Source organism: Mus caroli, chromosome 12 (genome assembly GCF_900094665.2).
Source record: "Mus caroli chromosome 12, CAROLI_EIJ_v1.1, whole genome shotgun sequence".
NCBI lineage: Eukaryota > Metazoa > Chordata > Mammalia > Rodentia > Muridae > Mus > Mus caroli.
In genome coordinates, this window is record NC_034581.1 from 64,412,276 (window position 1) to 64,435,937 (window position 23,662).

The 23,662-nt window shown below is 45.2% G+C and overlaps 1 protein-coding gene across 1 annotated transcript in view; it reads right to left on the bottom strand.

The window, feature by feature from the left end:
* The window catches only part of Cdkl1 (cyclin dependent kinase like 1), a 45,604-nt gene that overhangs the window by 3,327 nt on the left and 18,615 nt on the right, over positions 1-23,662 (bottom strand). The window contains exons 3-7 of the mRNA XM_029484823.1: positions 18,038-18,159; positions 7,960-8,032; positions 5,129-5,219; positions 4,374-4,574; positions 2,319-2,401 (exon numbers count right to left, since the gene is read on the bottom strand). Of these exons, the coding sequence (XP_029340683.1) occupies positions 2,319-2,401; positions 4,374-4,574; positions 5,129-5,219; positions 7,960-8,032; positions 18,038-18,159 (570 nt within the window). The remainder of the gene's footprint in view (positions 1-2,318; positions 2,402-4,373; positions 4,575-5,128; positions 5,220-7,959; positions 8,033-18,037; positions 18,160-23,662) is intronic.

Genomic DNA, 23,662 nt, shown 5'->3' on the forward strand with positions numbered 1-23,662 from the left:
CCCCCCCGAGACTTAAAAAGCTCCTCCTATTTATTTAATGCAAGTACTGCATGGCTCTCAGGAACAATGCCTGCTGCTTGGCTGTAAGACACCGGAGCCCTCCTGCCTGCTGAACCAGTTCCCCAGCCCCAGCAGCCAGCAGGCCTTGCTAGGTGGGAGAGGGCACAGATCACAGCCATGTGCGGCTGCTTCCTGTGTTTCTGTCCACAGGAAATTCCTTGTAGGACAACTTCTGGGAGACAGGAGATGCTCTTCACGTTTACAGAGTTTACAGAGCCGAGGCTGCTGCTTAGGCCTCGGCCAGGAAATTGCTAAGGGATATTTGGTGCACAGCTGGGGATGTCCAGGTCACCAGAGAGCAGTGGTTCACTTCCCATAAGCCAGGTGCAGTTCTTGCCTCTCCATCCCAGCATGACCCACTTTCCCTGAAGCTGGTAGTGCTGTTGGGAAATGGGAGCTTTGTTGGTGGGACAAAGGCAGAAATGCAACCCAGAGGCCAGAGGAACTTCATTCCATCTGGAAACTGCTGCGCTAGTTCCCATCTGAAAGCACTTTCTCAGACAGTAGCAACTTGACCTCACCGACCTTAATTATGCCTTGAAATTCTATTATTACTCTATTCTTTGCAGTGTTAGAAACCCACCAGGGCCTGCTGGGTAAGGACTCTACCACTGAGCTACACTACCTCTCTGCTAAGTTATGAAATACTTTTTTTATTGCATTCTAGACCCATTAGAAGATATTTCAAAAATGTAAGAGAAAAATAAGAAATGAAAGTAGAATCTCCAAACCTCACTACAAAGAGATAACCACTGTACACTGGACAGAGCAATGCACACCCGTGACCCCAGTACTTGAGAGGCAAACGAATCAGTCTAGATTACCTCAAAAAATAAACAGAAAACAAAAAGAGAAAGATAGCCGGGTGTGGTGGCACACGCCTTTAATCCCAGCACTTGGGAGGCAGAGGCAGGAAGATCTCTAAATTCGAGGCCAGCCTGGTCTACAGAGTGAGTTCCAGGACAGCCAGGGTTACACAGAGAAACCTTGTCTCGAAAAACCAAAAAAAAAAAAAAAAAAAAAAGAAAAAGAAGAAAGAAAGAAAGATAATCTCTATTTATTTAACAAATGTAAAAAGGTTTGCATAAGATGTGGCATATGCCTGTAATCTCAGCCCTCAGGATCATGAGGTTGGAGAATCGAAAGTTCAAAGACAGGGCTGGAGAGGTGGCTGAGCCAGTAAGTTCCCGCTGCTTTTCCAGAGGAACAGCGCATAATTCTCAGCTCCTGCATGCTGGCTTAAGACTAGATGTAACTCCAGGGGATCCAGCTACCTCTTCTGCCCTCCACAGATACCCGGCATACAAGTGGGGCACAGACATATATGCAGACAAAACCACTTATATTCATACTCGAATAAAATATTTAAAAGCTCAAAGCCAGCCTGGGCTATAAGCTGAGACCTCAGCTCAAGGAAAAGAGAAAGTAAAATTTTGCTTGATTTCCCAGAGGTTCCTGTCTTTTTTATGTTTATATGTGCATATGTATTTTATTGCTTATTTGAATTATATTAAATTATGCTGTTTACTACTATTAAACAGTATAGTTACAGTATAAATAGTATAAAATATTAAAATTATACTTTTTCATTCAACAACCTGTTGTAGACTTTTCCAGATAGATGAATACAGATCTAATTACATTTATTAGCCCCAGGAGAGCTACTGCACAGATATACTTCAGCTTAACCTCTTCCTGAATACTAAAGGCAAAGATCTAAACACTATACCTCTATACCCTTGTCTAATGGTTTCATTGGGATACATTGTTCAAAGTGGGTTGGGGAGATGAGCGTTTAGATTCTCTCAGTCCTTCATAAAGGAGTGTCTCCCCCACATTAACCATACAGGAGGAGAGGCAGCAGAATGGGGCCGTGGTGGTGTTGTTCCATATTCTTGAAAACGAGTTAACAGGAGAAGAGAAAATTTGGCCACTGCTGGGGGATGGGAGATGCTTGCACAGGTGAACCAATGTTTAGGCTTGCTTGAAAGTTGATTGGCTCTGAGCTATCTATGTTCAGTTGACAACGATTAAGGACTGGTGTGACCAGGGCAGTCCTGCTTTCCTGTCCCACAGGCTGGCTAACCTCTGTTCCCAGGGACTCCTAAGTTTGAACTGAGGCCAGGAAGGATCTCGTTCACCAGCTTGATCCAATTTTCTTCATCACGATTAGACTGAGCCATGGGCCTCATATGTGAGTAACTACCAAAACCCAACTAGCCTGATCTAATGAGCCACCTCCAAAATGAGTCACTCACCATGTCTTCAGGGTCTGGAATTTTCACCCCACTGAAGTATTGATTCATGCTAAATACTTGCTGGTGCCTGGGAATGAGATCCCCTTTGGACAAGAAGAGACAGAAGTGAGTGGGGTAGCGTAAGAAACACGGGGCTGTGCTTTCCCTCCACAGCCTCGTGGACCTGTGCCTATAGGGAAAGCATCTACACAGCACAGCCTACACTGAGTTCTTCAGGGACAGTGCCCCGTGTCAGGTACAGAAACTGAGAGCGTCAAGGTATTTGATGACTCCAAACCAAAGGAGCTAACAGGAAGGTCCTCTGTCTCCGAGGAGTCCATTTCCAAATTGGAATCGTCTTTTCCCGTTTTGCCAGTTGCTGATCTCAGAAACGTTGTCGTCTAAGGTTTAGGAGCACTTACAGTGTGAACCTGCAGCTCATTCGGAAGCAATGGCAGCCAAATGAGCTGACGGTGGCTTCATGTAAAGTCCTAGAGATATTACTATGAAAGACTGGTTCAGAAAACTGCTTCTCTGGGGCACAAATGGCCACTTTCTAGAGCAGAGAAGCAGAGGCCTGCAGCCAGGGGCCTGTGGTACTGAGGCTCTAGCCCCTGACTAGGTCATCTTGAGTGGCCAGTGCTACTCGGTTCAGAACTTTACCTCTCACTCAAATCCAGAACCTTGCTCTAGTTTGGATAAGCAAGCAAAAACACAGCCTCTAGGGTGTTGATTCCTATGTCTGAAAACACTGTAATGAAGCCCCTTAGCCCCTAGCTTTAAAAATGAATTACAGATACACGCACAGTAGAGACATATGTCCCTGTGCCATCAAAGCCTCCCCACTAGGACTGGAGAGGCAGGAGAGTGCCCTAAAGCCACTGGACAGAAGAGCCAAGGAAGGCTGAGTGGCCCTGCGTGAGCTCCAAGGAGGCTCCAATGTACAAGACATTGGTGGAGACGATAAAAACAGGAAACACCACCGGGCCCTGGTGACGCACACCTTTAATTCCAGCACTCAGGAGGCAGAGGCAGGTGGAATTTGAGTTCAAGACCAGCCTGGTCTACAGAAGGAGTTCCAGGACAGCCAGGGCTTCACAGAGAAAACCTGTCTCAACAAACAAACAAATGGAAATACAGTCTCACCCTCAGGTGGCCTTCAGTACTTTGGGAAGACAAAGCTCTACTGTCTTTGCTGGTAATACAGGAGTTATGGAGCAGAGAAAGTCTGGTTTAAATGGGGTTCCTTAGCAGAGTAGAATCTAACTCCTGGATTCTGAAAACAGCAACCACTAGTTATGGATTTCTTTTACTTTACCCTCCTCCCTTTTCTCTTCTGTCCTTCCCATTTCCTTTAATTGTAGAGAAAGGGGGGAGGCATGGTGAACAAGACTTTCTTCTCGACACTTAGAAGGCTGAGGTTCTTCCTCTACGGTAATCTGAATAATCCAAAACTTGTCAGGCAGGCTGCAGTAAGGACATCTGGATGAATCACCTCATCCTAATGCAGGCTTGACATCCCTCATTAAAAATTCTGAGACTGAGTGCCAAAATGACCCTACAAGTCGGAGATGCTACACTCGACTCCAAGTGTCATGGTCAAACGCAGGCACGCTAGAACGATCATATAAACGGCCTTTAGGATATGGGAAGAAATGAAATGAAACATAAATGAATTTTTCTGTTTAGACTCGGGTCCCTTCCCTTACATACCACATTGAAACCTCTAATGTCACAAACACTGGAGTCCCAAGCTGTCTGGATGAGGGATGTTCATCTTGTAACATGAAAGCCGCCTGTGACCAGCTAAGTCCTTGCAGTAGTTCTGTTGCCAGGATTAACACATTTAGATGTTAAGAGGATCTGACCTTAGCTTAAGAGATTAGTCTATAGATCCTGGACAATTAGTAGATTCCTGGTAATCATTCATTTTTGTCATTTAAACAAACCATAGACACTTTTAATGGAGCCATTTCAGCGAGGCTAAGAAATGTCTGTTTCCTAAAGGTGTCAGATAAGCAGGGAGTATTGGAGAAACGAGCAGGTTCTCTCAAAGTCAGAGCAGAAACCACTTACCCAGGGTTTTCCGTATCAGATAGAGCTGATCCACGTCAGATTTTCCTGGCCATAGAGGCACTCCAGACAGCAACTCAGCAAACACACAGCCAATTGCCCAGACATCTACCGGGGGACCATACTGTGTGTCTCCCACTAGCAGCTCGGGTGAGCGGTACCACCGGGTGGCCACGTAGTCTGTGTAGTAGTCACCTGGTCCAGCTGGCCGGTGCAGAAATGTGGAAAACAGAACAGTGGAAGCCCGGAATCAAAACTGAGCAGGGAAAACCTAAGAATTGAAGCTTTTCCGAATCACTGTTCTCAGTGCTAGCTGCTAGTTGTCATCACTTGGCTGTAGGATGTTTTAAATCACTGATACTTGGGCTTCCTTCCAGCCCAATTAATCCGAACACTTGGAGAGGGCCCAAGGCTACCTGCATACTTTTTAAAAGTTCCTTGGGTGTTAATCTATAGCCAAGATTAAAAGACATTCATCTGAAGTATTACTTCTGGTAAGTATTGTTTGGGGGGTTGGAGAAGGCAGGAGATTAGCAGGCTTTATAATAACTTCTGTGCTACAAGTTACATAAAGCAGACATATCTAAATTGTTGTGTATTTATACATTTTTCAAGTTATATTTCATTACAAAAATTTGCAGGAATTTATTGCAAGGTTATTTCTGGGGCAGAATACAAGAGCCAGTTTTCTGTAGTATGGAGACCAGCTATCGCAGCAAGAATGGTTCTTTTATATTGAAGAAGCTGTAGGTACTCACTGAGAAGCCGTGCGAACCCAAAGTCACAGAGCTTAATGACTGACTGTTTGGTGATGAGAATATTTTCCGGCTTCACGTCTCTGTGTATGCACTGGTTAGAAACAAACAAACAAAACAAACAAAACAAAATGTCATGAAGGAGCAACCCTAATATCTGCCACGAGTAAAGGGCTGGAATATTTAGCAGATAATGGATACATCAATTTAATCTGCCATTGACCTGTTGGATAATAAACAGACTAAAATAAACCTAGTTCCATACCAACAAGAGAGAATCATTTCAAATTCTTGAGTGGCCACAAAGACCAAGAAGTGTGATAGGAAAAAATGACTGTCAAGAGCTAGACTCAGCAAATAAAAACTTGTGAGATACCTAGTTACGTTTGAATTTCAGATAAACGACATTTTTTTTTCAGTGCTGGGTATCAATCCAGACAGAACCTTAGCCGTGCACTCCACCTCTGACCTACACCTCCAACCCAACTAAAATGTAAGTATATCTCAAACAGTCTGCATTAGAAAAAGGAACTTTATATTTAACTAGGCATCACCCCTAACCTGCCTGCTGCCTCTGAAGGGGGAAAGGACCGAAAGGCTTTGAGGCTTCAGCCTGTGCAAGAAGACAGACAGATTGGAGCAGAAGCCGGGTTCACTGGAAGGCGGCCGCTCGCTCAATAAACAAGACAAGCCCTGGGCCTGCTGAGATAAGCTGGGAAAGAGAGGGCTGGAAGTTCGCGTGCCTGCCAAAAGATCTCCCTTCCAGCTCTGACAATTGTCCTGACAAGATAAACAAGAGCTGGCTGCGGCCTGACCGTCCGGGGTACGTCGTGGTCGCTAGGTGTCAGCTCTGTCCCACAGCACAGCGGAGCCCAGCGGGAGGCTCTTGCATCCTGCCTCACCCGCTGGTATCAAGCTACAGTCTTTAAGAGGGTGAAGCCACTACCAAGAGGAACGCTTGAGGACTCCCACGGGACTTGCCTATTAAATGACCATGTCTTTTCTTTGATAAATAAATAAATAAATAAATCTCTTAAGTCAACAACTTTTAATCAACAGTTAACATTAAAATTGAGTTGGGACAAAATATTACTCCGGGTTCTTTGTGATCCCTCCCTTTTCCCAAGGGTTTTCCTCTCTGCTGGGAAACGCTGGGTCTTTCTGCCGCCCCAGTGACTGTTGGCCTGAAGCCTGCAACTCTTAAGGGTTCCTTGACCCCAGAATCCGGAAAGAGGACAGAGGCTCTTCGTGGGCGCAGCAATTCCCATTCCAAGGGACTTTTAGGGCGAGAGAGCAACGTTAGTGTTTCCCATTAGCATTATTATTATTCTGGAAAAAAATGGAGGCGGGGTGGGGTGGATAAATTACCTTATAACCTACCTATCTGGTTCTCAGTAATCGATGGCCCTGGGCTCTGAAGTCTTTCACCAGCCATTTTACTATAAATAGGTCCTTCCATGAATGTCGTGATGACATATGGGCAGACGGACTCAGAAACAAGAATGTGCCCCCCCCCCCCTTTGTTTGGGAATTCTTTCCAAGCTCAGCGCCCTCCCCCCACCAGCGCCCTTCCTCCCCTCCCCCCTCCCCCAAGCACGTGGAGTCCAGCAGCGTCTGCGGCTCTCCAGAGAGCTGTGGTATGCACTGTATTTATCTTCACTTTCCTCAAATCTCCCCAACCAGGGCTGGCTGGCGAGCTTTCTCATTCTTTCTGCTCCCTCCTCTCCCCTTCCCTCTGTATCCTCCAGCCCCACTATGTCCTGCCATCCTTATGCTGAAACTTGTTTGTTGGGGAAAGTGCTAATCACCGATCAAAGCGTCTAGCATCCACTGTCCTGCCTTAAAATGACTCTGTTTTCACTGTGAGGAGTCAAACCCAAGGCTTCCATGCAGGCAAGGCAAGAGGTCTAACCATGGAGCAACACTCCAGCTCTGACAAGGATTCTAGGCTTCCACTAATGAAAGCCAAAATAATGACTGTTCTCGTGTTTTCTCCTTGTAAGCAGCTTCAGAAAAACTTACTTGGGGCAAGCTCAGAGGGGATTTAACCCCTCGGGCCTGGGTGACCAATAACTGGAGTCCAATGAAACTCTAAAATTCCCGTCTGGGATTCTGAGTGTTTTTAGTGGTTGAAATCTGATTCCCCACCACCACCACCTTTTTCTTTTCTGCTATATTGATTAATTGGTTGGTTGATTGATCGCAGTACTGGGAATCGAACTCAAGGCCTCATTCATTCTGGGCACTTGACCACACAACTGGGCGCCAGCCCAGGAAGCTGGCTTCCATGTGTAGAAAGGGGGCAGCTCTGTGTGGGTTGAGAGGGGAGAGCAGATTTTTCAGCATCTATGAAGCCATGTCACATGGGCAGTCTCCTACTGTGGCTCCCCCCCACCCACAGTCCAGCTGTGGCAAAAAGGGCCAGCCGCCCATTTAACACTCTTATCTCACCAGAGCAGACACTAGGACTTGGAGCCTAGGACTCCACCCATTGTAACTGCAGCAGGCATCTGGGGTTACCTCTCCCAGTTCAAAGTCTTTTGGGGAAACCAATCCAATACAGACTCTCTAAGTAAATAGGGTTTTCTTTCTACAAATTAAAAACAAAAAACAAAAACAAAAAAGGCTAGTTTTTAAAAATGATTTTTATAATGTATGTTTCCATAAGATCTGCCATCTGTAAGTCCCTTACTCCCCTCCGCCCCCCAGGCTTAGGAAGATTTTCATGGAAAAAAACTTATACCCACAAAGGTGGGATATGAACTTTGAAAAAGGCTCAGTTTGGCTCAAGAGAAGAAGCCACCTGGGTGTTCAAAGGGGGTCGGGACACTTACGTTATGTTTATGGCAGAAATTTACAGCCTGCAGTGTCTGCCAAGTTATGTTCTTCACGAGAGGCTCTGGTACCCTAATAAAAACAAAAGAAACAGCACAAACACATTCTTCACTCTAGCCATGGAGCTCAGCTCAAGAAACCCAATCCAGACCCGGGCAGGCTTCGGGACTGAAAAATCCCGGGAGACACAGCCTCCTCTGGATCCACAGGCCATCAGCCCACAAATCCAGTGTTGAGAATGTGTGACCAGCACGCTGCTGAGTTGTGGAGAAAGCAGGTTAACAAAAATACAAACTTGGATTTTAAAAACAAAACAAAACAAAACAAAGCAAAAAACAGGGAGGAACGGTGAAATATTTATGACCGGGGACTGCCTGAAATTTGAACTCCTCAGTTTTTTTCTTTGTCTTGTTTTTTGTTTGTTTGTTTTGTGTTTTGTTTTTTGGTTTTTTTCAAGACAGGGTTTCTCTGTGTAGCCCTGGCTGTCCTGGAACTCACTCTGTAGACCAGGCTGGCCTTGAACTCAGAAATCCACCTGCCTCTGCCTCCCAAGTGCTGGGATTAAAGGAGTGTGCCATCACTGCCCGGCTTGTTTTGGTTTTATGGGGGTTTTTGTGTGTGTGTGTGTGTGTTTTGTTGTTGTTGTTTTTGTTTTTGTTTTTGTTTTTTGTTTTTTTTTTTTTTTTTTTTTTTTTTGTTTTTGTTTTTGTTTTTTGTTTTTTTTTTTTTTTTTTTTTGGTTTGTTCTGTGCTCTGGTTGCTCCAAACCGTGGTCCTGAAGCAAGGCTTCTGTCTGTGTGCGCAGCATCTCCAGATGCCTGAGTCACATGCTTTGTTTGTTTTCTTGGAAGTGAGAGAAAGGAGATTTTACTGAGACAAGGAGGAGGTTTATATTGCATACCATGTAACTAAAGTTCAAAATAACTGAAGACACAGAAAAGCATCGTGTTCTTTTCCCACACTGCACCTCTCTTCTTGTCACCCTCACTCCGCGCTTCTCTTTCCTCTGTCACAACATCTAACCCTACCAATTCCCCAACTCTTCCGCACAGATTCACTGCCGATTTAACCAGGACAGCCGAGTCCTGCCAGATGCCATGATGCCACGCGCATGCGCGTACGTACGTACGTACGTGTGTGTGTGTGTGTGTGTGTGTGTGTGTCTGTGTGTGTGTGTGTGTGTGTGTGTGAATTGGGAAAGGGCATCTCATGGAAAAGCAGGTTACTGTACAAGACAAGGGATGATTAGAAAGAAAGTTGTTCTGGAGCCGAGGCTCACCCTAAAGCTGTAGCCTGTCTGTGGTACCCAGTCCCAAACAGGGCTGCCTCGTCTGGCCTCAGTGGGAGATGATGCATCTAATCTGGTAGAGATTTGATGCACCAGGGTGAGGGGATACTCAGGGGTGACCCCATCTTCTCAGAGGAGAAGGGGAGGATGGATGGAGGAGAAGTTTCACTGAAGGGGGAATCGTGAGGTAGGGCAGCGCTTTGGATGTTAATTAATTAATTAATTAATTAATTAAAAGAGAGTTGTTTGTTTTTGGAGACAACCCCTGGACACACACATGCTAGACTTATTATTTTGATGAATCAAAAATTAAATGGTGTTGTGGCCCTCAGCCAAAATGTATGTAGTGGACCAGGGAGGAAACTGTGTAGATGTGTTAAAGGTGATCACACAAAGTCACTTCTGGCCCTTGGTAGAGGCCATAAGGCCACTATAGTCACAGACCAGATGTGCAGGAAATCCCTTTCAGGCAAATCAAAGGATGCTTGGACAGACCCAGGGACAACTTGCCGGAAATGGAGAGGCCACCTCCAGGAAGAATGGCCAGGACATTTTTGGATTGGGATTGTTTTCAGGCTTGAGATAGCTTCTCACCAAATCCTCATCCTTGTTCTAGTGACACGTAGGCACAAACACCAGGAAAACTCACCTGTCAGGAACAATGACCTAGAAAAATACAAATAAGAAGTCGGCTTCAAAGGTTCCTAGCACCCATCTTTTGTTCAGAAAAATGAACCGTGCTTACTTAATGACTTTTGAAGATAAAGCTAAAAGTGCCAGGAAACTTCAGTCTCTAAAGATATGTCCCAAAATAAATAACACAAAGGGAGTATTTACAAATGAATTCTGATTCTGTATCCTTAGTGTTCCCCTAATGCTGAGCACAGTATCACACCATCACATTTCTCAACGTAGAAACTGTTCAAACCACACAGTGTCACCTGGTAGCTCCCTATTTCCTGCCTTTATTGCTTCATTTCTCTGTAACATGGAGCCTCAGATTCTAAGAATCTTCATAGCTAAAGCACACTGAGATGATATCAGGACACCAGTTTTCACTACTGGGGAAAGGAAGAAAAACAGTATACTCTGCAACATCAGGAGAAAACTGGAAGAGAGAGAGAGAGAGAGAGAGTACACATATGTGTGAGTACCTATAGAAGCCAGAAGAGGGCACGGAATCTCCCAGAGATCTAATTACAGGTGGTTGTGAACTTCCCAACGTGGGTCCTGTGAACAAAACACTAGTCCTCCAAAAGAACAGCAATTGTTCTTAACTACTGCGCCATTTCTCCAAATTCACAAGTAAACTCTTGAGTGCTGAGACTCTGATCTTGCTGTCCTCGCAGGTTGGGAGACAGCTGGCAGTCAGTCACAGTTGGAAGGCTGAGGCCAAGCTCAGGGGCACAGATCGGAAGGTTCTGATTTGGTGTCCCAGTAAGTGGCTCAGCCCGATAACTAAGTGCACAGTGAAGCTTGGGGCTTCCCATAGTTCCCGGATCTTCCCTATAAACAAAACCAGAGGCTATATGATGCCAAAGAGTTTCTAAAACAAATAGAAAACACACACACACACACATAAATGAAACATCCTATAGAGTGTAAAGAGAATATTTTAAATATATTAAATATATATGTGATATAGTATTATATGACACATGTGATATATATTATAAATGTATATATGAACAATATATGGATATATCTTCTGTAAAGCAATTGCCTAGTATGTGCAAGGCCCTGGGCTCTCTCCTCAGGCCCCGCCTCCCTGAGACTATAGTAAGTAAGAGAAATCATAGGGAAGCAGTGAAAGATTCCTACACCCAAGTAATAAAAGGTCCAGGAAACTTAAAAAATTAATAAAGAAGTAGGAAATAATAATAAAATACATAAAATGCATTTTATCCATAGAAAAGCTCATCAAAGTCCAAATTTTTCAGGAACTATGAAGAAGAGAAGATTCTCCAGGCTTCTGGAAAGAAAAACGAAACAAAACAACCCCAAGACTTTACAAGAAACAAAATACAGAATGACATCATTTTTCCCTTTTTCTTGTTCTTTCTTTCTTTTTTTTTCTTTTTTTTTTTTTTAATGTTTTATTTTTCCCCGAGACAAGGTCTTACTGTGGAGCCCCGGCTGTCTTGGAACTCACTCTGTAGACTGGGCTGGGCTTAGAACACAGAGGCTAGCTGAGTGCTGGAACTAAAGGCATGCTCCACCATGACTGGAGGTGTCAAACTCTTCAATGTCCCAGAGGACAGAAGGCACAAAAACAATATCATCAAAAATTTTCAGGAAAAATTCCAACCAAGCAGACGACAACCTTCATGCAAAGTGTATACGAGTCAACATGAGAATGAAGACATGGCCAGGCAGTGGTGGCGCACGCCTTTAATCCCAGCACTCAGGAGGCAGAGGCACGTGGATTTCTGAGTTCAAGGTCAGCCTGGTCTATAGAGTGAGTTCCAGGCAGGGCTACACAGAGAAACCCTGTCTTGGAAAACGAGAGAGAGAGAGAGAGAGAGAGAGAGACAGAGAGAGAGAGAGAGAGAGAGGAGAGAGAGAGAGAGAGAGAGCGCTGCTTCATCAGGTAGGCCTTCTGTAGACATCACGTAGGCCTCACGGAAGCATCATGTAATGCCTTGTCAGGAAGGCTCTCCTTTAAAAATGGAGAGTGGACCGAAGGAAAGCTGAATACCATGGAGAAAGGTGGAGACTGACTCAGTACAGCAGGCAAGCAGGGGATAGCCAGGCGGGTGGTAAGGGGAGACGGTGACTAACCGCCTTCCAGGCGAGCAAGGCAACCCATCCAGATTGTATTAATATGATGTACAAGTTAGGAAGGCTGGAGGTTGTCATCATCATACCCTCCGCCTTCTGCCATCCTAGGTAAATTATGAAAATCTGTAATAAACTTAGATGTTTTGGGAAACTTGGGGTGACTGGGAAGAGCCCCCAGACTGAGACAGATCTTCCTCAGCTGTAGTCTGTGGTGACAAGGCTAAGAAGTTTGGTTGGCTCCATAGTGTGTGTTTCTGTGTTGACAGCAAAATGTGGTCTTGCTCTGGGGCAGAAGGTAGAGGGACTGGGGCAGTGGTAATGGGAAGAAGCCAGCTCCTCCCATTCTTTCCTACCCCAGATATCTCCCACTGGAGTCCTGCTCAAACATATGCTCTTCCCTCAAAGGAATCACCAATGCACCAGAGCATGACTTCTGAAAGAAGTTGGTGTCTGGGTCTCTTCCACCAGGCGATTAGGTGACTGAACTCTAGACAAGCCATATATCCATTTCTTCTAGGTAAGGAGTGCTCAGAATTTCACAGTCAGGCCTGAGGCCCCTGGAACTAGACTCCTGAAGAGTACGAATCCCCAGACCTACACATGAGGCCCTCAAGAGCCAGGTAATGCATTTGAGAAAAGTCAGGCATGGGTGTTTGTTCCCTTTATCCTCCAACTCAAACCAAGATGGAGGGAACTTGGAAAGGCACACCCTTCCACCGGTAGTCATGTGGCCCTGTTTGGGTAAGGGAGTTGTCTTACTGAAAGCTACAACTGTCCCGCTGGAGGCCCCTGGACTGCTCCAGCTCCAGGACTTCTTCCAGGGAGAGTGAACTGAAACCCACCTGCTTAGGGAGAGCCACACTCTGGAGCTGCCTGCCAGCGAGGCTGCACTATGCTCTGAGGTTGTTGCTGTTGTTTGGAGACAGGGTTTTTCTGTGTAGCCCTGGCTGGCCTGGAACTCACAGCAATCTGCCTGCCTTGGGAAGTTTGTTTTATTCCAGAAACACAAAGGACTTCTCATTGCTTCACTTCTGGGGGTCTCTAGAGGGGGAAGGATCGTTAGAAATATCTAGGCTAGATTTCTGAGTGACTATACTACCCTTTTACCAATTAGAGACAGGTGTACTTGGGAAAAAAAAAAGGTAAACCCAGAAAAAGGAAGACAGGGAACCAGGAAGTAAGGAATTCATCTGCAGAGAAATGCAGGGGAAACTGCAGGTGAGCAGCAAAAGGGGACCTAGGGGGACAGCTGGACAGCAGGCCCTGACACAGGGGACTAACGGCAGGATGCCACAAAGAAATAATAAATAAATAAATAAATAAATAAATACTAGCGGAGTCAGATGTGAGTGCCCTGAAGGAAAGTATGAGAGGCCATTTTGAAAATGGAAGAAATTATGGCTAGGGTTAAAGAATATTAGGCAAATTAAAAGGTAAAGTAGGTATTAGTTTGAGGAAAAATATGATAAGAAAGTCAGGTGCAGTGGTGGCGCATGCCTTTAATCCCAGCACTCAGGAGGCAGAGGCAGGAGGATCTTTGTGAGTATGAGGCCAGCCTGGTCTACAGAGTGAGTCCAGCACAGTCAGAGCTATATAATGTGACTTGCTAATATAAGTATTTGAACAACTGGGGTAGGGAATTGGGGATATGATTTAAGAGAGTGAAATCTTTATCCATCAAAACGGGGAGTCTGCAGGCGCTGGAGAGATGGCTGAGGGGTTAAGAGCACGTGTTGCTCTTGCAGAGCACCCAGGTTCAGTTCCCAGAATCCCCAAGGTAGTGCATAACGATCCACAACCTCAGTTCCAGGAGACAGATACCCTCTCCTGCCTCTGAGAACACCAGGCATACACACGGCACACACAGAAGCAAGATATCCATACAATAAATGAAGTTTAAAAATAGGAAGCCCACAATATCAAAACTTGTTAGGAAATATCAATATCCCACTTTTTGCCTTACATTATCTGCTAATAATCTTAGTAGGGGGTTTTCACTAAGGTCCATGAGAGATATTCAGTTATCGTTTCCCTGACTTGAAATGCCTTTACCTGGTTTTTGCATCAGGAGAGGTGGACTCAGAGCATGACTTGGAAGTGTTTCGTTTGTGTTTTCCTGGAGTTTGGATCGGGTTGCTATTCCTTTCTTATGCATTTGATGGACTTCACAAATAAAATATTTGAATAACAGGACCCAAGTTAGCATGGTTATAAGGAAAAAAAAATGTCTAACAGTTCACATCTTGGGTGGCAAAGTAAATTTGTTTGGTTTGGGGAAATGTACCGCCCCCCCCAGAACCTTAGTTCGAGAACTTCTAAATCGAAAGTAAAGAAAAAGGAAAACCCATTTGTAGGGAAAATTTTACGGTAGAATTGTTGATCAGACCAAATGCTGACAAGTTCTTGAACCTTCAGTGATGGGGGAAATGGCTAGAAATAATGCAACTCAATGCAGTGGCTTACAGTAATCATAGGTCTAAGGGTTATATTCCTGTGTATATAAGAGACACACGAAAGTGTCCTAATGCAGCAGAGAACTCGTTCCAGAACACAGGGCATGCACTGCTTTCTCAGCAAGGCAGCTGGCAGACTGGCTGCTGTGGCCATGGTCTCCGGCCCTCCAGACATCTGGCTTTGTCAGCATACCAAGACAGTATCCATGGCGCCACAACAAGGTGAGTGACAAGCAAACCACCCAGCACAGTACAAAACAGCAGAGCAGCGACTTTCTCATAGGTGTATAAACTGTGTCTTGCTGGCTTAGTGCCAGGCGATGGATAAAATCAGTTTACCATCTTTATGAGGAGAAACGGATTGGGGTGGGGGTGGGGAAAGCATGACTCCCTTTGTCATCACATTGAGGCCCTTTGTCTGCATCCATGCCCGCTGTTGGAGAGAGCCGGGTCAGGAGATATAATGCCTTTAATATAAGAAGTTCTTCTATTTAGGGTATCCCTGCTTTCCCCCCTGCTCTGTTGTCATCGTTAATTGTGAGTATCAACTTGACTGCATTGAGGGGGACCCAAGAAAACTAGTGAAGCCCACCCCTGGCTCTGTCTGTGAGGGCTTTCCCGGTGACAACAAGAACACAAAGGCTCCGTCCTAGCGAATGGATGGTTTCATTAATCGATGGGTTTAAACTTTTGAGTGTGTAGTCTCAGTGAACTAGTAGGCAGGAGTGGAACTGTAGAAAATGGGCCTAGCTGAGGGAAGTGAGTCACTTGGGACATGCCTCTAAAGGGTAAATGTTGACACCTCCCTCCCACCCACCCCCCACCCCCCACCCCCACTTCCGATTACTCCTCTCTGTTTCCTGGTTGTCACGAGACAAGCAGCTTCAGACTATCACAGGAACATCACGATATTCTTCCCTGCCTCAGGCCCCCAACCATACAGCCAGTCAACCATGAACCAAAGTCTGTGAACTCATGAATCCAAATAAATCTTTCTTCATAAACAACTGTTTCTGTCAGAGATTTGACACAGTGTCAACAAACACACACACACATACACACACACACGTCCATTTATCTGTTTACGTCAGAGTTTTATCTGCCATGCCTGGTTTATAACTCCTTCCTGAAGGCAGGCCATAGAACCTGAAACATGCCCCACCCCCTCTTTCTGTCACAGGGATAGATAGCCCTGAAGAAAGTATCTCATCTCTCCTTGACCCTGCTCATCCCCAGCAGCCCTGTCCCCTATTCTGGAGGAGTGAGTGTGTCACAGAGAAGCCATGAAGAATCTCAACAGACAAGTCTTGCTGAGTTCCCCATGCAGTCAGTTAGCAACCTTGTCTTCTCACTGGAGTCCCCATAAGAACCCAAAATGATGGCAGCCTTTGGAGCGCCTGCAGAGAGCCAGACTTATGGGTCTTCCTACAGACAGCGCACCTACAGAGGGTGTGGACTCCATATACCCTTTCTCATACTGCATGTACCCTGTTTGTCCTTTCATCTGTATCCTTTGTAATAAAGCAGCAAATATGACGGAATGTGTCCTGGAGTCCTGCATGCCGCTGGAGTAAACATATCAAACCCAAGGATAATGTAAATTGTGGGTATCCTGATTCACGGGGAACAATCGGTCAAAAGCAGAGGTAAAATCACCTGGACTGTGACTGGCATCTGAGGGGAGCAGACAGTCTTGGATAGCTCAAGTCACGAGCAAGTGGGGTTTGCTGCTGTGTGTGTGTGATCAAGTCACGAGCAAGTGGGGTTTGCTGCTGTGTGTGGGTGTGTGTGTGTTTGTGTAGACAGCGTAAGGACTGGATTAGATTAACAGACACCCAGCTAGCTGCTTTCTGTTGCCCGATTAATCACTTGCTTGTTACGTGGGGGAGGTTATATGCCACTTGAGGTTCCAGAAGGCTTCTGTGTTGGTTATGGTGTAAAACAGAGGGAAATGAGCCCAGGCTGAGTAGCCCAGCTCACCACAGTGTCTCTGCTGTACCATCCAGCAGGAGCAACCACACTAGCAAGGTCTCATTGAGCACTACTTGCAAGCTGCCAAAGGAGCAAAGAGCAAAGAGCAACACAGGAAATGCTCTCTTGTTGCAATGCATAATTCCTCTGTGTTGATGACTTTCTGGAGGGTGGTGCCTGCCTTCTGGAACATGAAAAGCATGCTTCACGGACATTAACAAGCCACAAGCCACTGTAATCTCATTTACAGGAGGTCATGGCGGATCTTAGGTAACCAATATCACAGGGCAGAGCAAGCTCTTGGGCAGAGCTGAGAAGAATCTCATCCTCCAGCCGCTGGAGGAAGGACATCAGCAAGGCCCTGCCCACCACTGTACGGCTCTGAGCTGTCAGGCGTTCTTCATGTTTCCCCAGCCAAAGGCAGACCCCCCATCCCCTTCCTCTCCAGGAACAGAGTATAAGAATCCCACAGCAAAATCGGCTCCTGGGATAATAGCATCATTCTAGCTGGCCAATCAGAGATTCAATAGGTTTTATGTGTAGCTTTCTCTTTAAGAGTTCCCTTCTTCTGGGAAAACTGCATGGGCTTACATAAGCTGTGGTTGTGTCCAGCCTGCACTTTTCCTTTCCCAGGTCCTCCTGTCCTTAAATGTCCCTTTGGGTGCTGGAGAGATGGCTCAGCAGTTAAGAGCAATGACTGCTCTTCCAAAGGTCCTGAGTTCAAATCCCAGCAAACACATGTAATGAGATCAGATGCCCTCTTCTGGTGTGTCTGAAGACAGCTACAGTGTACTCACATATAATAAATAAATCTTAAAAAAAAAAACAAAACACGTCCTTTTGGTGATTACTTTTGTATCTTTTTCTCATCTATTTATCTATCTACATATGTATCTATGTATGTATCTATATATCTATGTATTTATATATATATTTATATATATATGTATGTATGTATGTATGTATCTATCTATCTATCTATCTATCTATCTATCTATCTATCTAACTATTTACCTCTCTATCTTGAGGCAGAGTCTTGGTGTGTAGCGTGGGCTAGCCTCAGACTGGTGATGCTCCTATGAGCTGGGATCATAGGTGGGTGTCACAATACTTCAGAGAGGTTTTCCTCTATTGTCCAAGCCACTGTGCTTCCCTAATCAGACACAAAGTATCTCCTGTCCTTGTCCACTGCTTTCTGAGAGGCTGAGATAACTTCAGTGCAGAGACCTGAACCACAGAAGCCAAGGTTCTTCCATGGTGCTATACCACTTGTGCTTTCTTCCTTAGAATGACTTTATGACTTATTTCACAACTTTTCTGGAAATGTCTCAGCTTTCAGCAGCAGAGACATGTCTGCCACTACTTTTGTTCACTTGTTTGTTTGTTTGTTTGTTTTTGAGACAGAGTTTATGGCTCAGTATGGCTTCATTCTGTCAGTTCTCATCTTTCAATCTCCCAACTACACATACTACCATGCATGGCTTTTTACATAACTTAAAAAAAAAAGTCCCCGAGGCTACTTTCCCCTTACACATGCTTGTGAGTTCTGTCTCCTCTGTTTTCTAGTAAGGGGTGGGCCACTCACCCCCTCTGATACCGATCCAGCTCATGAAGCACCGTGTGGTCGCAGTACTCGAACACCAGGTGAAGCCTCCGCTTCCTCCGGAAGACTTCCAGGAGGTTGACTAGGTTGGGATGCTTGAGTTGCTGAAATCAGAAGAGGCAGTGTGGTAAATATGGGCTGTGAGAGTCTTTCTCTGAGTTCCAGCCAGTAGAAATAAAGCTGTCCCCCCTTCACGAGGTTCATTCTCAGTGTGGAAGGAGTCTGAAATCATTGCCACCTGGGCTTTCTTCACAGGCTGCCTGTCAGCGACTTAGAGACCAGGGCCCGGGTACTTTGTGAAAGCAGAGTTCTGAGAAGACTGGCTAGGGTGAGGAAATGCTGAGGCGGTTGAGTTAGACAAACTCAGCCTTCAAGGCTCTAGTTAAGTATCCTTTCCTGAAGAGTTCTCCCAACTGGGTCTGTACCCCTGTGTCAGGATCCCAGATAGCTCGAATAGCTCTCTCTGACAGTACTGAGTACTTAGTAATTGCTACTGTGTAATTAGTAACTATTTTCACTTAGCCATTTAGTGTTCTCTGGTTTTATGGATATCTATAGATGGAATAGGTAAATCTAGCTCTCTCTCTCTCTCTCTCTCTCTCTCTCTCTCTCTCTCTCTCTCTCCGGAACAGGGTCTCTCTATTATGCAGCTCTGTCTTTCCTGAACTCCCTATGCAGAATAGGCTGGACTCCAACTCAGGGAAATCCATCTGCCTCTACCTCCTGAGAACTGGGATTAAAGGCGTGTGCCAGCATAACTGGCATACTTATCTTTTTCTAAATAAAAAAGAAATTTGCAACAATACACAGACAGACAGATACACACACACACAGACACACATACACACAAATACACACACATACAGACAGATACACACACACAGACACACACACACAGACACACATACACACAAATACACACACATACAGACACAGACACACATACAGACACACACACACATGAATGCACGTGTGCCATTGCCTCTTTGTAGTGCCCATTCTTGCTTTGTGACCAATAACTACCATTAGTGTCTGTTTTATTATTGTTTAATGATTTCTAACATTGGCACTTGGCATCTTTTTTTCCAAATAATCTTTTGATAGTTGCTACTTTCCTTGTTCTTATGGAAAAACACAGGAAGAAAAGCAGTGTACAGGAAGCAGGGTTTATTTTGGCTTACGGTTTGAAGGGATCCAGTCCACAGTGGCAGGAGTATGATATAGCTGACACCACTATCTGGCAGTCAGAAAGCAGAGAATGTTACAAAAGGGGTCTGGGCAATAAAACCTCCAGTCCTACCACCACTCACCTGTGACCCACTCTCTCTTACAAGGCTCCAGTTCCTAAGGGACCCACAACCTTTCCAAACAATGCCATCAGCTGGTGACCAAGTGTTCCAAGACACAAGAATATCTTGGAACATTTCACACTCAAACCACAACAGTCGCTAACAGTTTTCCTCATGGATTTTATAGTCGTGTTGTCTTTATCACGTTAACTTTTCTCTCTCATTAAAAATATCACGGGAAGTCAGGTGGAGGTGGCTCATGCCTTTGATCCCAGCACTTGGGAGGCAGAGGCAGGTAGAGTTCAAGACCAACCTGGTCTATAGAGTGAGTTCTAGGAGAGCCAGGCCTACACAGAGAAACTCTGTCTCAAAATACATAATACACACACATATATTTGAGAATATATATATATATATATATATATATATATCGGCCCAAGTCCAGTGACACTAAATAACTCATATTTAAGCAATGATAACAGTAGTAAGAAATAAATCACTGCGATCCTTTTTCTTTTTCTTTTTCTTTTTCTTTTTCTCTTTCTCTTTCTTTTCTTTTCTTTCTTTCTTTCTTTCTTTCTTTCTTTCTTTCTTTCTTTCTTTTTTTATCCGTTTTCAGGATGAGGTGTATTTAGAACTCATTGGAGATTTGCAGAGAAGCAGGAGCCACTGGCTGGCAGTTGCACCTACTTGTCTAGGCACTCTTAGTTCATCCTAGGGTTGAAGAGTCACAGGCTGTATACATGTGACTGAGTTCACATCCCAGAAAACAAGGGAACAGCACTCGAGGGGTGCAGTAAAGAAGCTTCCAAGATGGCCACTGCATTAGGGGGGAAGGTTTTTATTGTACATAAAGAGAGAGGACATCCAGAGGCCTCTGGAAGACTCTAGAGCAGACAGAGAAAGAAACACCCTGGGCATGGCCAGGACTAGAGAAGTGGGGATATGAGAGTAGTGGAGACAGGGATAGTGAGGGAGGCAGCAGTGGAAAATGGTGGGTTATAAGGAGGGGGAGTAGCTTTGTGAGGGAATCCCAGAGCTGGCGCTACCAGGATGCACATAAGGGCACTTGTGACTAGGGACTGTAGGAGCCTGGAGGCCAGCATGGGCTTTTTTTTTTTTTTTTTTTTTTTTTTGGTTTTTCAAGACAGTGTTTCTCTGTATAGCCCTGGCTGTCCTGGAACTCACTTAGTAGACCAGGCTGGCCTTGAAGTCAGAAATCCGCCAGCCTCTCCCCCCCACCCCCACCCCCCCACCAGTGCTGGAATTGAAGGTGTGCGCCACCACACCCGGCCAGCATGGGCTTTGATATGCAACCATGGGGCATATGTCAAGGGAGAGCCAATATGTCCCTATTGCTGGAGGCAAGGGAAATGACTCCTTCTGGGAGTCAGGAAGGGACAAGTTCCTGAGGGATGCTGACTCTTATCTAACCACCAGAAATCCTCTGTAGTCCAGCTTGAGCCGGGCCTAGACACATGTCGTCATCCTGGACACTGGACCCACACACTGCCTTTTGCTGTATAGGAAACAGGAGTTTCATTGGGACCTGACAGAAATCTCAAGCTCCGGATAGACGTTAGAGCAGTGTTTCTCAACCTGTGGGTCACCTAAGACCACTAGAAAACATAGATATTTATATTATGATTCTAACAGTAGCAAAAAATTTAAAGGGAAAATTTTAAAGCATTCAAAGACCACCCATATTTGCATTTTCTCTGGGCTAATGCCCATCTTCACAAAGTTGTAAAATAAACAGCTTTGCTGTCCAGATTCCTGTGTTCTTACTATAAAGAGAGGATCATCGTTCTTCCACACCCAATCCATCTCTGACTCTTTTCATGTGCAAAATGGAGACATTGTATCTGCCAAAAAATACTCAACACAGAAGAACAATAATTCCTCATATCTCCCTATACCACAGTACCTCCTTCACCCATCCCCCTCTCCTGATAAATACCAATAACAGACTGCTCGGCTGTAACAAGAAAGGATTTGACTCAGGCCGTTTAAGGAATTCCTGCAGGGCCCTGTGGGCTGAAAATATACACTTTCTTCCAAGCCACAGGAAGGAAGTTCAGGAAGCTGTGATACAATAGCCCTTGCGTTTCTGAGAGCGTTATGGCCCCAGAGAATGGTTCAGAAGAGGTAAAGATGGACAAGAAGGAAGAGTGTGGGGCCTTCTGACATGTAAGAAATGATAGGGCTTGGACCAACACAGACACTAGAGGGATGGCAGAAAAGCTCTGTTTAGAGATATTTTGTTACCATAAGTTAGCATGTGGCAATGAACTCGAGTTGAGAGACAAGGGGAGGGAAGATATCGAGAATGAACAAAGATGTGTTCAGTTGAGGGCCTGCTGAGGTCAGCAGAGAGAGGAAGAGCAGGTCCAGAGGAAGAAACTGCTGTTCTTGATCCTTCTATTTCCCAGGATGTACACACATCAGGTTAGCTGGAGCTAAAACTGAGGATAGCATCAGAGAGCCCACATATGCCGTGATGGAGATGCAGGAAGAGGTGTGCCAAGACAGCGAGAATCCAAAGAACCCAAACACCTAGAGAGATGAGGGGGAGACAGAGAGAGAAAAACAGGTCCCCAGTGGCAGGAAAGAAGAAGAGAGCGATGGCACAGGTGGTCAGCGGCAACAGGGGCTGCTGGAAGGTCAGGTGGGGAGTGTGAGAGGCACCCTGAGGACTTCTCAATCGGGGCTTTTTGAGACCCATTGTGGTACCCCTGGTGGTGAACCAGACTGTGGTGGACTTGGCATCTCAAGCCACCTTCCTTCTCTCTGTCCTTTAACTCATTGGCCTGGGGTGGTGGGGTTGGAACAGGAGGACACTTTGGTCCTGAAAGTGGTTTACAATCTATACCCTGTAGCTTTGAATCTCAGCTTCAATAACTGTGGATGTTTGTCTATGAGGGCTCTCAGGTGTCCTTCCCATGGCCCACAAGCTGTGTGAGGGCTCAGGGTAGCTATGAATATAACCCACAAAACTTCATGAGGTTGTTTGTTTGTTTGTTTGTTTGCTTGTAACTCTGTTATGTAGTTCCTGAATATGAATTTTATAGATGCCAATATTGTGTGTCATGACATCAGAAGATGGGACATGCCTGGGCTTTATTTCCACATTAGTACAGAAGGGGGTTTTTGAAGAACATGCAAATTAGATGACAAGAACCAAATGTCACAAACAAGAAATGTGAATACCCAGAACAAATTAAATTGCCAAATATACTGCAGAAGTGTTGCGGCTTGTTTAGCCATAACTGCTGCTGGTTTCCCAGAAACCAGGAGCAGCCACAGCCTCAAGCTTGGCTTTATTTCTTGGCGTCCTTTCTTTCTTCGGCTGGCCCAGTCTGGGAGATCTTGATTGTCCTTTCTAGGTCATTACCACCGTCCTGCGAGAGGCTGGTCAAGTTTGGAATTTCTCTCTTTTCTCTCTGATGTTTTCTGTTATTGCTGCTAAGTGAGACACTTTCTCTGGCATTAAAAAATTCTTTTAAAAATATTTATTTTTAGCTGGGCGGTGGTGGCGCACGCCTTTAATCTCAGCACTGGGGAGGCAGAGGCAGGAGAGTTTCTGAGCTTGAGGCCAGCCTGGTCTACAAAGTGAGTTCCAGGACAGCCAGGGCTATACAGAGAAACCCTGTCTCGAAAAACCAATACACACACACACACACATATATATACACACATATATACATATATATATAATTTTATGTTTATGAGTGTTTTATATGTGTGTATGTATATATATGTGTGTGTGTGTGTGTGTGTGTATGTATGTATGTATGTGTGTACACTGTGTATGCATACATACTGAGGCCAGAAAGCACTGGATCCCCCAGTACCAGAGTTGCAGACAGCTGTGAACCAAACTAGGTCCTCTGCAAGAACAGCAAGTGCTCCAAGTTCTGGGCCATCTCTGTGCCCCAAGACCCCTGTTTGTATTTTAGGATCCCCTCGGTTGAACTTGACCTGGTCTTCACTTGTTTCTTTTTGCTATGAAGAGCAGAGTGTCACATGTCCTTCCTGGATGGGTCCCGTGTGTGTCATTGGTACCTTTTCTTCCTCTGCCACCCACCTACTAGGATGAGCTCAGGCCCTGCCTCCCTGGAGGTCTGTTGGTTAGCTCTCCTTCTCCACAGAACTTTTAAGACTTTAATATTCATTGCCAACCCTTAATGATCAGGAAATGTCACTTTAAAATCCTGGTCCCAAGGCTGCTCTGGAAAATGCTGGCAATCTGGCAACTCCAGGCCAATCCGCCATCGCTGTGGCTTTAAAGAGCTTGCTCTTTTTTTTTTTTTTTTTT